Source organism: Coregonus clupeaformis, chromosome 7, assembly GCF_020615455.1.
Source record: "Coregonus clupeaformis isolate EN_2021a chromosome 7, ASM2061545v1, whole genome shotgun sequence".
Lineage (NCBI taxonomy): Eukaryota > Metazoa > Chordata > Actinopteri > Salmoniformes > Salmonidae > Coregonus > Coregonus clupeaformis.
In genome coordinates, this window is record NC_059198.1 from 21345994 (window position 1) to 21362624 (window position 16631).

General features: G+C 48.6%; 1 protein-coding gene across 2 annotated transcripts in view; it reads right to left on the bottom strand.

Annotated features, from left to right (window-relative positions):
- Positions 1–16631, bottom strand: part of LOC121569039 (protein shisa-8) — a 71176-nt gene that overhangs the window by 25476 nt on the left and 29069 nt on the right. For both annotated transcript variants that reach the window (XM_041879636.2, XM_041879635.2), the window contains exon 2: positions 15762–15877. In XM_041879636.2, coding sequence (XP_041735570.1) covers positions 15762–15877 — 116 coding nt within the window. The remainder of the gene's footprint in view (positions 1–15761; positions 15878–16631) is intronic.

Below are 16631 nucleotides of genomic sequence, written 5' to 3' on the forward strand. Positions count from 1 at the left end.
ATTGGGACTTTTCTTTGTTCCATATTGCACCACACTGACACACACACACTGTCTGATTTGATGCAAAGCCCTCAAGCATGTGCAAGGCGTGTGCACTCTGTCTGCACGACCACCCACCATTGCAAACTGTGATTGATGTACTGCAGACGCATTAAAGACAGCCCAGTCTTTTGACCTTCAAATCACCTACCTCGCCATCCCCCCTATTTCTGTTCCTGACTTGGTATGGTCTGGCTAGAACCTGATTTGTGTGGTTCGGAATGGGTCACTAAGCTCGGGGGCTTGGGGGCTTGGGGGCTGGGGTGGGGATTGTGTTTAACAAGCCCCCATGCAGATTATATACCACACTGTACATTCTGCTAGTGTCTGTGAGGAGAGAGGGAAAGGGTGAGAGGCGCATTGTGAGAGAACGGCGGAATAGCACAAGGCATAAAAATGTGTACTGTGGGAGAGGGACACTCCCAGTACAGATGGCTAACAGAGACATTTTAAAAAGAGAGGAAGAGGGGAAGACTGAGAGAAACGTATATCACAGCGTCCAGCTGCTCTCTTGTCACTGAGAATAACGATCACTCTCTTTTCATGTTTTTCCCCTTGTTGTAATGGTTCCCTTCTCATACCTTGCTTCTATCCCCCTCTCCCTCTCTCTATCTGTCTTGTCTCTATGCTCAACCTGTCTCTATTTGTATCATGCTTTCTCCTGGACTTACATGTCTCTCTCTTTTGACCTTTCTCCATCTTTCACATTTTGTTCTGTTAAATCTCTCTCTCTCTCTCTCTCTCTCTCTCTCTCTCTCTCTCTCTCTCTCTCTCTCTCTCTCTCTCTCTCTATCTCTCTCTCTCTCTATTTCTCTCTCTCTCTCTATTTCTCTGTCTCTCTTTTTTTCTATTCTCTCTCTCTCTCTCTCTCTCTCTCTCTCTCTCTCTCTCTCTCTCTCTCTTTCTCTGTCTCCCTAGCTGTATGTTTCCCACTCTCCCTTAAAGAACCAGTGCAGTCAAACATCCTTATGTTTTATTTATATTTCCACGCTATGAGGTTGGAATAATACTGTGAAATTGTGAAAATGATGATAATGCCCTTTAAGTGTAAGAGCTGTTTGAAAAGACTACCAGAAATGTCAGCTTGTTTTGGTAGAATGGAGTTTTGGCCTGCATCGTGACATCACCATGTGGTAAATTAGTTGATGGACCAATAAGAAAAAGAGTTCCAAACCTCTCTACCAATAACAGCTAGTTTTCAGTTTCCCACTCCACACACCACTCCCAGACAATCATAGCTACATTTTTGCTTGAGAAATGGCTCTTTGCTAAGAAGCTATTTTTGTTTCTTTTTGACCATTTTAATTGAAAAAAAAATCACAGTAAGGTATTTCATTGTTAGCCAGAATTGATTTGATATTGAGATAAAATTGGGCCTTTAAGGCTCTGATTTGTGGATTCTGTCACATTCCAACAGCTGGAATTGCTGCTCCTCCTCTCATAAAGAGGCGTGGGACACAGGCTCTGTGCACTGCAGAGTAATTGTATGTGTTTAATGTCTCTAATGAGATCATTGTACATTGTGCAATTGTTGTCTTTCTAACACAACATTTGCATTTATTATTATTCATTCTTGATAATAAAAAGTCGAATGAGGCATGCAATTAAGATAAACAAACCTTCATATCAATCCCATAGAAAGCAGCATTAATATTAATGGGAAATATTTTCATAACATCCTTACTTAATACCTACAGCTGCTATAATAGCACTATTTTTGTGACTTCATATGCCAAGGTCATGGCCGTGACATTTTTAATCAGTGATTCAGCTCCCAATTGATGAAAGCAGATGAAGTGTACAGCTGCAGGGTTTATTCCAAAACATAGGCCTACACATGTTTCAAGTAAAGACTCCTTAGGAACCTTATACTGACTAACAAGCCTATCCACATGCTTTCACACACAGAACTATACTAGGGTACATAGATAGAATACTACATGAATTCACACTTAATAAAACACTACATGCATGTGGCAAATACATGCACTCTCACAAACACACAGACACACACGGCACACACACAATGACACACAGGCACGTCACCCTTTACCATGCTTGACATTTCGCTCATTCTGCACCTACCACATGTAAGCTGTCCAATGACATTTAAGCAGCACTGCAGCAGAGAGCGAGGACAGAGAGAGCGAGGACAGAGAGAGCAAGGACAGAGAGAGCGAGGACAGAGAGAGCGAGGGACAGTGGGGAGAGGGGGTCGAAGAGGTTTCCAGGGGTCTCTTTTCCAGAACACTGACCAATGGCTCTATAAATTATGTCCCCCTCATTTCCCTAAATGTTCCATGCCTCCCTCTCCTAACTCCTCCTGCACGGTCTTCCGTATCAATTTCCCCTAAACATTTCACTTTCTTCTTTCTATTTCCTCTGCCACTCGCACTTTATTTATATTTTCTTTCCAATTTTACTCCCTCTTTGTTTCTCACCTTCTTCTGCCACCTCACAAACCCTCCCCCCTCCATTTCTCTGTCTCCCCATATCCCTCCTAGTCTGTCAGAGCAACGCTTCTCCATCTCACTTTCTTTGTTCCCTCTCTCTCATCCTCTGCTCTCTCCCTATCTGTCTCCCCACCCTCCTCTGTGTTAGGATGAATGATTGAGAGGCTCCATTCGATGACGGCCGCCTGATTGGAGCGTCAGTCTACAGGAAATGCTCACTCCTCCCTTGCTGTCGTCAGATCACTGGGCGAACAGGGCCTCTTTGATCCCCCATAATGCTGCCTGATTGTGGTGTCAGCGCCGACTCTCTGCAAACACCTCTCTAAGCGCTGTGTGCTAAGATCAATACCACTTCCACGAGGGGGCTTCTCTCCCTGCACCAACTCCTCCAAGTGCTTGCATGGCTCAGAGATTTTACGTCTGAAAAGAGTCACCAATGACTCTTGCTGTTCTGTCCCATGTGTTTTGACAGGTAGCCCCTCTTAATCACCTTCACCTTGGACAAGACTGTCTGGTAAATAAAATCCCCACCATTCCTAGGGGAATGGGCACTACCCTTCCACTCCATCCTCTTCTCTTGACTTAAACCTGGCTTGTCCACAGGCACTTCCTTTGTTCCAGAGCTCTAGTGCTGTAGCAGAGGCTTGTTGACAAATGAAGTCTGTCTCTCACACAGCAGTGCACCTGCAGCACTTTGATGGACTCTCTCTGCATGGGTTCTGGAGGAAGCCCTTCCTGTCACTCTCCAGTGATGGATGGATGGGTCCTGGACCGTGGTGCTGTACGCTCCAAACATCACTCTCCCTATAACTGGTACTAGTATCGATCATTCTGGGCCTCAGGCACTGAACTATGACCTCCCTGGTAGTGACTGTAGGTGCTTCCTCAGTCTAGACAGGACTAAGATTGCATAAAAACTGCTAAAAGTACCATCAGCATGAGAGAAACAGGTGGCCTGTCACAGTTTAAGTTAAGGTCACAGTTTCTTTCATTCCCCCATGTGGCCTCCACCCAAGTTCAATGGGCACAAGATGAGCATCAGCTGTCGTGACATTTCTGCTTTTTTTCTCTTACAACTTATGTTGCGCAATCTTTACCCAGAATTAAGTCTAAAGGGTCTCTGATCCGATCAGACGTCTTGATTAGGGGATGCCAGCTATGACGCATCGTAAGCAGTGAGCACTGGCTTTTAGTTATGGGATTGATTCCAATCAGAAATGTTTCAGCTACATAGATTAACACAGCAGGTATTCTAACATGAGAGTAGATCTATTAAAGCACACAGTGTGAGTGACCTTCAAAGAAACAATGGAATACCTTATCAGATCATCTTGGTTCTTCACTAAGTTCTGCTCTCATGTTGAGCCATTAAGTGGTTTCATTTTCTTTTACAATGGGTAACATTATGCCTGATAATGACTCTCAGGCTGGACATTTTGTGGTGCTTATTCCGGGGAAATGCTGTGACCTTCAAATACAGTGGGGAGAACAAGTATTTGATACACTGCCGATTTTGCAGGTTTTCCTACTTACAAAGCATGTAGAGGTCTGTAATTTTTATCATAGGCAAAAATCCAGAAAATCACATTGTATGATTTTTAAGTAATTAATTTGCATTTTATTGCATGACATAAGTATTTGATCACCTACCAACCAGTAAGAATTCCGGCTCTCACAGACCTGTTAGTTTTTCTTTAAGAAGCCCTGCTGTTCTCCACTCATTACCTGTATTAACTGCACCTGTTTGAACTTGTTACCTGTATAAAAGACACCTGTCCACACACTCAATCAAACAGACTCCAACCTCTCCACAATGGCCAAGACCAGAGAGCTGTGTAAGGACATCAGGGATAAAATTGTAGACCTGCACAAGGCTGGGATGGGCTACAGGACAATAGGCAAGCAGCTTGGTGAGAAGGCAACAACTGTTGGCGCAATTATTAGAAAATGGAAGAAGTTCAAGATGACGGTCAATCACCCTCGGTCTGGGGCTCCATGCAAGATCTCACCTCGTGGGGCATCAATGATCATGAGGAAGGTGAGGGATCAGCCCAGAACTACACGGCAGGACCTGGTCAATGACATGAAGAGAGCTGGGACCACAGTCTCAAAGAAAACCATTAGTAACACACTACGCCGTCATGGATTAAAATCCTGCAGCGCACGCAAGGTCCCCCTGCTCAAGACAGCGCATGTCCAGGCCCGTCTAAAGTTTGCCAATGACCATCTGGATGATCCAGAGGAGGAATGGGAGAAGGTCATGTGGTCTGATGAGACAAAAATATAGCTTTTTGGTCTAAACTCCACTCGCCGTTTTTGGAGGAAGAAGAAGGATGAGTACAACCCCAAGAACACCATCCCAACCGTGAAGCATGGAGGTGGAAACATCATTCTTTGGGGATGTTTTTCTGCAAAGGGGACAGGACGACTGCACCGTATTGAGGGGAGGAAGGATGGGGCCATGTATCGCGAGATCTTGGCCAACAACCTCCTTCCCTCAGTAAGAGCATTGAAGATGGGTCGTGGCTGGGTCTTCCAGCATGACAACGACCCGAAACACACAGCCAGGGCAACTAAAGAGTGGCTCCGTAAGAAGCATCTCAAGGTCCTGGAGTGGCCTAGCCAGTCTCCAGACCTGAACCCAACAGAAAATCTTTGGAGGGAGCTGAAAGTATGTATTGCCCAGCGACAGCCCCGAAACCTGAAGGATCTGGAGAAGGTCTGTATGGAGGAGTGGGTCAAAATCCCTGCTGCAGTGTGTGCAAACCTGGTCAAGACCTACAGGAAACGTATGATCTCTGTAATTGCAAACAAAGGTTTCTGTACCAAATATTAAGTTCTGCTTTTCTGATGTATCAAATACTTATGTCATGCAATAAAATGCAAATTAATTACTTAAAAATCATACAATGTGATATTCTGGATTTTTGTTTTAGATTCCGTCTCTCACAGTTGAAGTGTACCTATGATAAAAATTACAGACCACTACATGCTTTGTAAGTAGGAAAACCTGCAAAATCGGCAGTGTATCAAATACTTGTTCTCCCCACTGTATACACAGTGTACAAAACATTAAGGACACCTGCTCTTTCCATGACATAGACTGACCAGGTGAATCTAGGTGAAGCTATGATCCCTTATTGATGTCACTTGTTAAATCCACTTCAATCAGTGTAGATGAAGGGGAGGAGACAGGTTAAAGAAGGATTTTTAAGCCTTGATACAATTGAGACATGGATTGTATATGTGTGACATTCAGAGGGTGAATGGGCCAGACAAAATATTTAAGTGCCTTTGAACTGGGTATGGTAGTAGGTGCCGGGCACACCGGTTTGTGTCAAGAACTGCATCCGCTGCTGGGTTTTTCACGCTCAACAGTTTCTAGTGTGTATCAAGAATAGTCTACCACCCAAAGGACATCCAGCCAACTTGACACAACTGTGGGAAGCATTGGAGTCAAAATGGGCCAGCATCCCTGTGGAATGCTTTCGACGCCTTGTAGAGTCCATGCCCCGATGAATTGAGGCTGTAAAAGGAGGGGGGAGGGGTGCAACTCAATACGAGGAAGGTGTTCTTAATGTTTTTTACACTCAGTGTATGTTGAGGATTCTGCCACTTGATCTTCAGCACACATCCAATCGGAAACACATCACCCCGCTGGTAATGATGGGCTTGAGACTTGCAGGGGTTAGGTGGAAACTGTGGACTCCTCTTGGCTCTGGAGGCTCATCTATGAGAGGGTTAGGTCTCATTATGATGGAATAACAGAGCCAGAATGGAGCCACATCCCCACTCAACCGCACGGAAGCCATAATATCAGTACGTCAGCAGCCTGGCTTATCCCAGTAATGTCATGTATAGCCTCACACATCTCTGAGGGGCTCAGCTTCCCTCATATCAGCTACACACATACACACTGGATCGCCGAAAAGCCTGCTTCAGGCCAATCACCATCACAGCCCTTTTAAGGTCAAGCTAAAACTGTGTCAATCCATAACTGTTGGAGCCCAAAGCTACAGTGGAGAGTGGGGAGGAGGCTGTAAGGTTAAGAGCATGTCCATACTGTGCCGAGGCCTCATTTGTCTTTATTGTATAGCCCCATATGTATAAATTGTCTATATTGCATCACTTAAGACTCTACAGTGTCAGCTGTAGCCCGTAGTGTAAGGCGTCCTTGAGATGACAGAGTGAAAGGACCCCGGGCGCTGGATCAATGCACTGCAAATCCCCTCAAACACAACTCAGCGGCAGTGCATTACTGTCAGTCCAAATCCTCAACAGCGCACTGAGAGATGACCCAGCACTGGTCCAGGACCTGCTGCTCCATGCTAATCTACACCTCATTGGCTGAGAGGGTATCCAAATAGAACTGACCCCGGACCAGTGCTTAGGGGCACTGTCTGTCTTAGCTGCACTCCAAGCCCTGTGCACTCTTCATTATAAGCCTATTCCATTCTCCAACCCTCCTTAAACTGCACAGTCTAGCCTGTTGCGGCGCAGCAGAAGCAACCTGCAGTTATAGCCTGCAGACACCCCTGGACAGGACTGAAGGGGGAGGAAGGCGGGAGAGATTGGGGGGGAGACTAGAAGGTCTGTGGCTTTGTAAAGACAGCTGGAGCGGTCAGAAGAAGAGCGCCAGAGGCGTTGGAGAGAAGCTGTGCTGTGATCAAACACATCTGCCTCGTTTGACACATACGAGAACACACACATGAACACAGCCAGGCAGCCAGTACATCAACACCAACTCACAAACACAGCAATGGAAGTTGAGGCTTCCGTCATACAAACACTGACAGACACACTCTGACAGAACAAACACAGGAAAATAACCGAGTGGTATTATTGGTTGTTTGACTGCGAGCAGTTGATGAAATGCACACAGTACCAGCTGTGGCTGCGTAAAACATTCTGTGAATAGCAGCGCATTTATGAGGACATCCGATGCAGGTTAGGGGAGACCGGAGCTACACCGGGGATATAGGCTACTGAATATCGTCGCAGTTAGAGCGGTTATTCTGCATGTTGTTGGAAGACCAAAGCGAAAGTAATATGACGTTTGGGACACACAAGTTATTCTTCTTGATAATCAGAGATGGAGTTAACATGAGCATTTTTGTCCAATAAACAAATGACTTGCATGAACATGTGGTTTTGTTTTGGCATTTTAGTTTGTTTGACATTTGACAATGTGAAACCAACCAGACCAAATGAAAAATATATAATGTAACAAATAATCAAACCCTGATTCGAACTATAGCTCAGAACTATGTTTGAAAACGCCCTGACAAACACACTCTGACAGAACAAACACAAAGAAAACACAGAATCACAAACATGACAACATGCAGGTAGGTTGACTCAAGTACACACAAATGCACAAATACATACAGCGCATTCGGAAATTATTCAGACCCCTTGACTTTTTTCACATTTTGTTACGTTATAGCCTTATTCTAAAATGTATTAAATCGTTTTTTCCCCTCATCAATCTACACACAATACTCCATAATGACAAAGCAAAAACAGGTTTTTAGATTTTTTAGCACATTTCTAAAAAAATAAAAACTGAAATATAACATTTACATAAGTATTCAGACCCTTTGCTCAGTACTTTGTTGAAGCACTTTTGGCAGCGATTACTGCCTCGAGTCTTCTTGGGCATGACGCTACAAGCTTGGCACACCTGTATTTGGGGAGTTTCTCCCATTCTTCTCTGCAGATCCTCTCAAGCTCTGTCAGGTTGGATGGGGAGCGTCGCTGCACAGCTATTTTCAGGTCTCTCCAGAGAGGTTCGATCAGGTTCAAGTCCGGGCTCTGGCTGGGCCACTCAAGGACATTCAGACACTTGTCCCGAAGCCACTCCTGTGTTGTCTTGGCTGCGTGCTTAGGGTCGTTAATACTGTTGGAAGGTGAACCTTCGCCCCAGTCTGAGGTCCTGAGCGCTCTGGAGCTGCCACCACCATGCTTCACCTTAGGGATGGTGCCAGGTTTCCTCCAGACATGACACTTGGCATTCAGGCCAAAGAGTTCAATCTTGGTTTCATCAGACCAGAGAATCTTGTTTCTCATGCTTCGAGTCCTTTAGGTGCGTTTGGGCAAACTCAAAGCGGGCTGTCGTGCCTTTTACTGAGGAGTGGCTTCCATCAGGTCCCTGTTTGGTGGAGTGCTGCAGAGATTATATTTACATTTACATTTTTGTTATTTAGCAGACGCTCTTATCCAGAGCGACTTATAGTTAGTGAGTGCATACATTTATATTTTTCATACTGGACCCCCGTGGGAAACGAACCCACAACCCTGGCGTTGAAAACGCCATGCTCTACCAACTGAGCTACATCCCTGCCGGCCATTCCCTCCCCTACCCTGGACGACACTGGGCCAATTGTGCGCTGCCCCATGGGATGGTTGTCCTTCTGGAAGGTTCTCCCATCTCCACAGAGGAACTCTGGAGTTCTGTCAGAGTTACCATCGGGTTCTTGGTCACCTCTCCCCCAATTGCTCAGTTTAGCCGGGCGGCCAGCTCTAGGAAGAGTCTTGGTGGTTCCAAACTTCTTCCATTTAAGAATGATGGAGGCCACTGTGTTCTCGGGGACCTTCAATGCTGCAGACATTTTTTGGTAGCCTTCCCCACATCTGTGCCTCGACACAATCCGGTCTCGGAGCTCTACGGACAATTTCTTCAATTTCAAGTCTCATAGCAAAGGGTCTGAATACTTATGTAAATAAGGTATTTCAGTTTTTTATTTTTAATACATTTTCTACAATTTCTAAAAACTTGTTTTCACTTTGTCATTATGGGGTATTGTGTGGAGATTGATTAACGTTTTTTGTAACAAAATGTGGAAAAAGTCGAGGGGTCTGAATACTTTACGAATGCACTGTACATACATTACACAACATAGCTCAAAGCACAAACACACAGATTGCAGAGGACACATACATGTACTGTATGTGGTGCAGTGTGACTATTATTCCCATAGCATCCTCTCTCTTTCTCAGAGTAGCATTACCATTGCGTCAGATGTTGACTGGTAGGCAAGCACAGTACGTATGTAATTGGCACTGGCCCCATGTGGATGTTTATCACAGTGAATATGCATAGAAATTAACACACATACACAAACCTAGTCCCCCCCTCCTCACCCTCTTTTCACTTAACACCCCCTCCGCCCGTTCCATATCCCTCATTTACTTGTTTTGATTTCAATGTCACACTGACGCTATCGCTCTCCCTTTCAGAGACTGGCTCTGCAACATGCAAATTACACACGCTCCACAAATGCAGATCCCCACTATCTACAAAGAGAGCAGAAAGAGTGCCAATGTAGAACTTGCACACAGTCCGCCCAGCCTAGATTATTCAACGCAGGGGTATTTTCCTCTGAATGTGTTTGTTTAGATAACGGTTAGCCACTGTATGAGCAGGATCAACTTCGTCATCACTATCAGCGTCATCAACAACATCAGGGACGTCGTCTTCATTGTGTTCAATAACAATAGTGTAATTGTCGTCATTGCCAAAACATTAAGAAATTATGAATGTTGAGATCGGTCTGTTCAAGCATATAGCAAAGTTTTAAGAATTCATGGTGCAGTTCTAAGGCGTCTAAACCAGCCAGACTTCTGCAGCCAGTCTACAGCATTGTAATGAACCATTGGCTCTGTCCATGGTGCTGAAACACAGGTCACAGACAGCAGAAACAAGTGGGATTAGGATAGGCTAGCCCTTGTGCTTTGTACTCTCTCAATCATTCTCTCTTTCAGTCTGCTTTCAGTCCCTCTGTTTCTGTCCTTACCCAATGTCCTCTCGTTCTCTTCATGTTCTCGTCTTTCTCTTCCTTTCTCTCTATTCTCCAAAATCGATCTCAAATGTCTTCAGTCTCTTTATTTGTCATTCTGTCTCTTATCTCTCTCCTTCTGTTGTTTCACAGAGGAACATACACGGCCTGTTCACTGGGAGCTGTTTGACCCTCAGGGCAGCTCTCCACACCAGAGCAGCTCTGTCCAGCTGTCCCACTCACTGCCATGAGAATGCTCTCATACAACACTCACACACACACACACACACACACACACACACACATAACACACACACACACACACACACACACACACACACACACACACACACACACACACATACACACACACTGTATTACTGGGATGAGGTGATTATGAAGGAGTCAGGCGCAGGAGGGTAAATCGCAGTAGAACAGGATTTATTCTGAACCACAGAGTTACACAGTAATGCGTAAAAACACTCCAGTGCGCCAAACAGGCGCTCTGGAAAATACAAGGCACACGGGAATATTCCCGGCGATACAAAATACACGGAGCTCCACTGAGCTTCTCTCTCCTCCACAATAAACAATCACACACAAAGACAAGGGGGCAGAGGGAACACTTATACAGGTACTGATAAGGGGATATGAACCAGGTGTGTGTAATAAACAAGACAAAACAAATGGAATGATGAGATGAGGAGCGGCAGTGGCTAGAAGGCCGGTGACGATGAACGCCGAAGCCTGCCCAAACAAGGAGAGGAGGCAGCCTCGGAGGAAGTTGTGACAATTACACACTCACACACACATTCACATAGACCTATAGTACAAATAATACATACCAAACACACTCTAACATAGACACCCTCACACTCACAGGAACACACAATTCCAAAAGGAACACTACATTCCATCACACCTCATGTAGATACTTATACACTGTAATTGCCAGCTTATACACACTCATTGCCAAGAATAATACACACATGCACAAACATTCTAATTCTCTACCAAAGTTGGCCTCACATATGGTAGTTACTGTGCTGTTCAGTGAACAGTCTCACACACTCCGCACAGTATATTCAATTGTTATCGCAAAGACACTAGAGCACACTTGCACACACTTATACACACACACACACACACACACACACACACACACACACTGCCAGGTTTGTCCCCTAACCCCACCCTCTCAGACACTGATCTAGATGCAGCCTTAACCAGATCATGTCAGATAAAGCGCTGAGATTCCAGTGCAGAGCAGTATGGGGCGGAATAGCAGTGATGGAAAACGTGTGCAGAGTCAGCGTTTTACACTCTCATCCACCTCCGTAGACTAGGGAGCACCTGGAATGCCTCTCTTTAATGTTCTTCATGACACAATGGCACACCCCAGTCAATGTCCTTCTTTCATCTGGTTTTATTTGATGTGTTTTTTTAACCATATCTTTCCGGGAATTCGTCAATGGATATGTCACCCCATCATTACTGTCTCTCTCTCTCATCTTTTTAAATGTCTGCATTGCGGGGGGACACACCATGCTGGGCGGGGGAACAGGGGACACACCATGCTGAGGGCTGGGGGGAATAGGGGACACACCATGCTGAGGGCTGGGGGGGAACAGGGAACACACCATGCTGAGGGCTGGGGGGACAGGGGGACACACCATGCTGAGGGCTGGGGGGGGACACACCATGCTGAGGGCTGGAGGGGGAACAGGGGACACACCATGCTGAGGGGCTGGGGGGGGACAGGGGACACACCATGCTGAGGGCTGGGGGGGAACAGGGGACACACCATGCTGAGGGCTGGGGGGAACAGGGGACACACCATGCTGAGGGCTGGGGGACAGGGGACACACCATGCTGAGGGCTGGGGGGACAGGGGACACACCATGCTGAGGGCTGGGGGGACAGGGGACACACCATGCTGAGGGCTGGGGGGAACAGGGATACGCCATGCTGAGAGCTGGGGGGGACACACCATGCTGAGGGGCTGGGGGGGACAGGGGACACACCATGCTGGGCGGGGGAACAGGGGACACACCATGCTGAGGGCTGGGGGGGAACAGGGGACACACCATGCTGAGGGCTGGGGGGAACAGGGGACACACCATGCTGAGGGCTGGGGGGAACAGGGGACACACCATGCTGAGGGCTGGGGGGGACAGGGGACACACCATGCTGAGGGCTGGGGGGGAACAGGGGACACACCATGCTGAGGGCTGGAGGGGGGACACACCATGCTGAGGGCTGGGGGAACAGGGGACACACCATGCTGAGGGCTGGGGGGAACAGGGGACACACCATGCTGAGGGCTGGAGGGGGACACACCATGCTGAGGGCTGGGGGGGAACAGGGGACACACCATGCTGAGGGCTGGGGGGGAGGACAGGGGACACACCATGCTGAGGGCTGGGGGGGGGAACAGGGAACACACCATGCTGAGGGCTGGAGGGGGGACACACCATGCTGAGAGCTGGGGGGGGAACAGGGGACACACCATGCTGAGGGCTGGAGGGGGGACACACCATGCTGAGGGCTGGGGGGGGAACAGGGGACACACCATGCTGAGGGCTGGAGGGGGGGACACACCATGCTGAGGGCTGGGGGGGAACAGGGGACACACCATGCTGAGGGCTGGGGGGAACAGGGGACACGCCATGCTGAGAGCTGGGGGGGAACAGGGGACACACCATGCTGAGGGCTGGGGGAACAGGGGACACGCCATGCTGAGAGCTGGGGGGGGAACAGGGGACACACCATGCTGAGGGCTGGAGGGGGGACACACCATGCTGAGGGCTGGGGGACAGGGGACACACCATGCTGGGCGGGGGAACAGGGGACACACCATGCTGAGGGCTGGGGGGGGAACAGGGGACACACCATGCTGAGGGCTGGGGGAACAGGGGACACACCATGCTGAGGGCTGGGGGGAACAGGGGACACACCATGCTGAGGGGCTGGGGGGGAACAGGGGACACACCATGCTGAGGGCTGGGGGGAACAGGGGACACACCATGCTGAGGGCTGGGGGGAACAGGGGACACACCATGCTGAGGGCTGGGGGAACAGGGGACACACCATGCTGAGGGCTGGGGGGAACAGGGGACACACCATGCTGAGGGCTGGAGGGGGGACACACCATGCTGAGGGCTGGGGGGAACAGGGGACACACCATGCTGAGGGCTGGGGGGGGGACAGGGGACACACCATGCTGAGGGCGGGGGGGGAACAGGGGACACACCATGCTGAGGGCTGGGGGGAACAGGGGACACACCATGCTGAGGGCTGGGGGGAACAGGGGACACACCATGCTGAGGGCTGGGGGGGACAGGGGACACACCATGCTGAGGGCTGGGGGAACAGGGGACACACCATGCTGAGGGCTGGGGGGAACAGGGGACACACCATGCTGAGGGCTGGAGGGGGGGACACACCATGCTGAGGGCTGGGGGGAACAGGGGACACACCATGCTGAGGGCTGGGGGGAACAGGGGACACACCATGCTGAGGGCTGGGGGGGAACAGGGGACACACCATGCTGAGGGCTGGGGGGAACAGGGGACACACCATGCTGAGGGCTGGGGGGAACAGGGGACACACCATGCTGAGGGCTGGGGGGGGACAGGGGACACACCATGCTGAGGGCTGGGGGGGAACAGGGGACACACCATGCTGAGGGCTGGAGGGGGGACACACCATGCTGAGGGCTGGAGGGGGAACAGGGGACACACCATGCTGAGGGCTGGGGGGGGACAGGGGACACACCATGCTGAGGGCTGGAGGGGGAACAGGGGACACACCATGCTGAGGGCTGGGGGAAACAAGGGACACACCATGCTGAGAGCTGGGGGGAACAGGGGACACACCATGCTGAGGGCTGGGGGAAACAAGGGACACACCATGCTGAGAGCTGGGGGAACAGGGGACACGCCATGCTGAGGGCTGGGGGGAACAGGGGACACACCATGCTGAGGGCTGGGGGGGGACAGGGGACACGCCATGCTGAGGGCTGGGGGAACAGGGGACACACCATGCTGAGGGCTGGGGGGACAGGGGACACACCATGCTGAGGGCTGGGGGGGGACAGGGGACACACCATGCTGAGGGCTGGAGGGGAACAGGGGACACACCATGCTGAGGGCTGGGGGGAAACAGGGGACACACCATGCTGAGGGCTGGGGGGAACGGGGGGAACAGGGGGCACACAGACGGGTATATCTGGCCTCCCCATCCTGTTGTATCAGCCCTCCACAGATAATGACCACTTCATTAAAGACTCATTTAATGGCTGACGCCAGTTAGACACTGCACACAGAGAGAGAAAGGAAGGAAAGAGGAGGAGTGAGTGTTGTTAGGAAAAAAAGAGTAGAGCTGGAGGGAAGGTAGAGGGCTCCCGAGTGGCGCAGCGATCTAAGGCACTGCATCTCAGTGCTTGAGGCGTCACTACAGACCCCCTGGTTCAATTCCAGGCTGTATCACAACCGGCCGTGATTGGGAGTCCCATAGGGCGGCGCACAGTTGGCCCAGTGTCGTCCGGGTTTGGCCGGTGTAGGCCGTCATTGTAAATAAGAATTCTTAACTGACTTGCCTAGTTAAATAAAGGTAAATAAATAAAATAAAAAGACTGATAGGTGTAGGTTTGCATGAACGTTAGGGAGAAAATGAAAGCAAAGCAGTGTTTGTGTGTTTGTGTGGGCATATTTCTCGTGTGTGTGTGTGTGTGTGTGTGTGTGTGTGTGTGTGTGTGTGTGTGTGTGTGTGTGTGTGTGTGTGTGTGTGTGTGTACTGGAGGGGAGTGGGGTTCAGAGGGATTTGAGGGGATTTAATTAGCAGACAGATGAACTGTGTGGTGTTATATCAACAGGTCCCGGACCGGAACAAAGATAATTACACCTTAATTAAATATGACCAGCCGGTCACTGCACTTCTGCTCAGTCATGGAGTGGAGGCAGCAGGGGCTGCTATGGAATTGAGCCTTCCTCCTAGCTCAATAACAAGTGTCTCTGCATGCATGCACACGTGTGAGTGTGTGCGTCAAATAGAATTGTATTTGTCCCATGCTTCGTATACAACAGGTGTAGACCAACAGTGAAATGTTTACTTACGGGCCCTTCCCAACAATGCAGAGCGAAAAATGGAAAAATAATATACAAATAATAACACGAGGAATAAATACACGATGAGTAACGATAACGTGGCAATATACACGTGTACCAGTACTGAGTCAAGGTGCAGTGTGTGCATCTAAAATATAATCCTCAATTCTGACAGCCAGAGTCTGAAATAGCCTGTTGTACCCTATTCTGATTCCTGAGTACCCTATTCAGAGTTAGTAGTGCCCTCATTAGTATATTGAGCGTTAAAAGGGCACTCATGAGAGTGCTTGCAAAGCGTTGCTGGATCAGCATCCGATATGCTTAATTACACTGAGAGACATCTCCTGTAATAACCCCTGTGGCTCCCAGAGAAACAGGCTTACCATTGTTGCTGCGCAGTGACCTGCCAGAGATCCCATTGGTCCCTATGGGGCGGTGACCCCCGGTCCCGTCCACTCCGCCTACCTCTCCGGGCTGCTTCAACAACTCTGTCAAGGCCCTGCAGAGAGAAAGACAAAAACAGGTGTTAGGTTAAAGGTCACCCATCAGTAAAACTAGAGAACATTGTGTCAAATCGATTGAGATCACCATAGAATAAACTCCTTCTAGAACATCACATCAAATGGAAGTGTGCTGCTATCATTTCCTAATCTGTGTGATTTGATCAAAATAAAAGCCCTCTTATATGTGATGTCCATTGGTGTGTAAAACAAACGCTTTAATCATAGTGTAGTATAGTACTGACCGCTGGAACTTTTCAAAGAAATCGGTTTAATTTAAATGGTACATTTGTATTTGTATTTGTATTTATTATGGATCCCCATTAGTTCCTGCCAAGGCAGCAGCTACTCTTCCTGGGGTCCGGCAAAATTAAGGCAGTTATACCATTTTTTAAACATTTCAATACATTCATAACAGATTTCACAACACACTAAGTGTGTGCCCTCAGGCCCCTACTCCACTATCACACATCTACAACACAAAATCAACGTATATGTGTGTGTATGTGTCTGTGCCTATATTTGTGTTGCTCCATGCCTGCTGACAGCTTAGCTGGCTAGACATCAGCCCCGGCTAGTACGTCATTACTGTTGTGATGGGAAAGAGGGTTAATATGTGGGCCGTGCTGACAGACTGAATGACAGCTGGGATAGACAAGGACAAAGTCCCGCTGCCATGCTGAAATACTGTCTTTCTGTTTTTCATGCTTTTCTTTTCACTGGTTGGGTTTCTCTCTAAAATGCCCTCCAGTC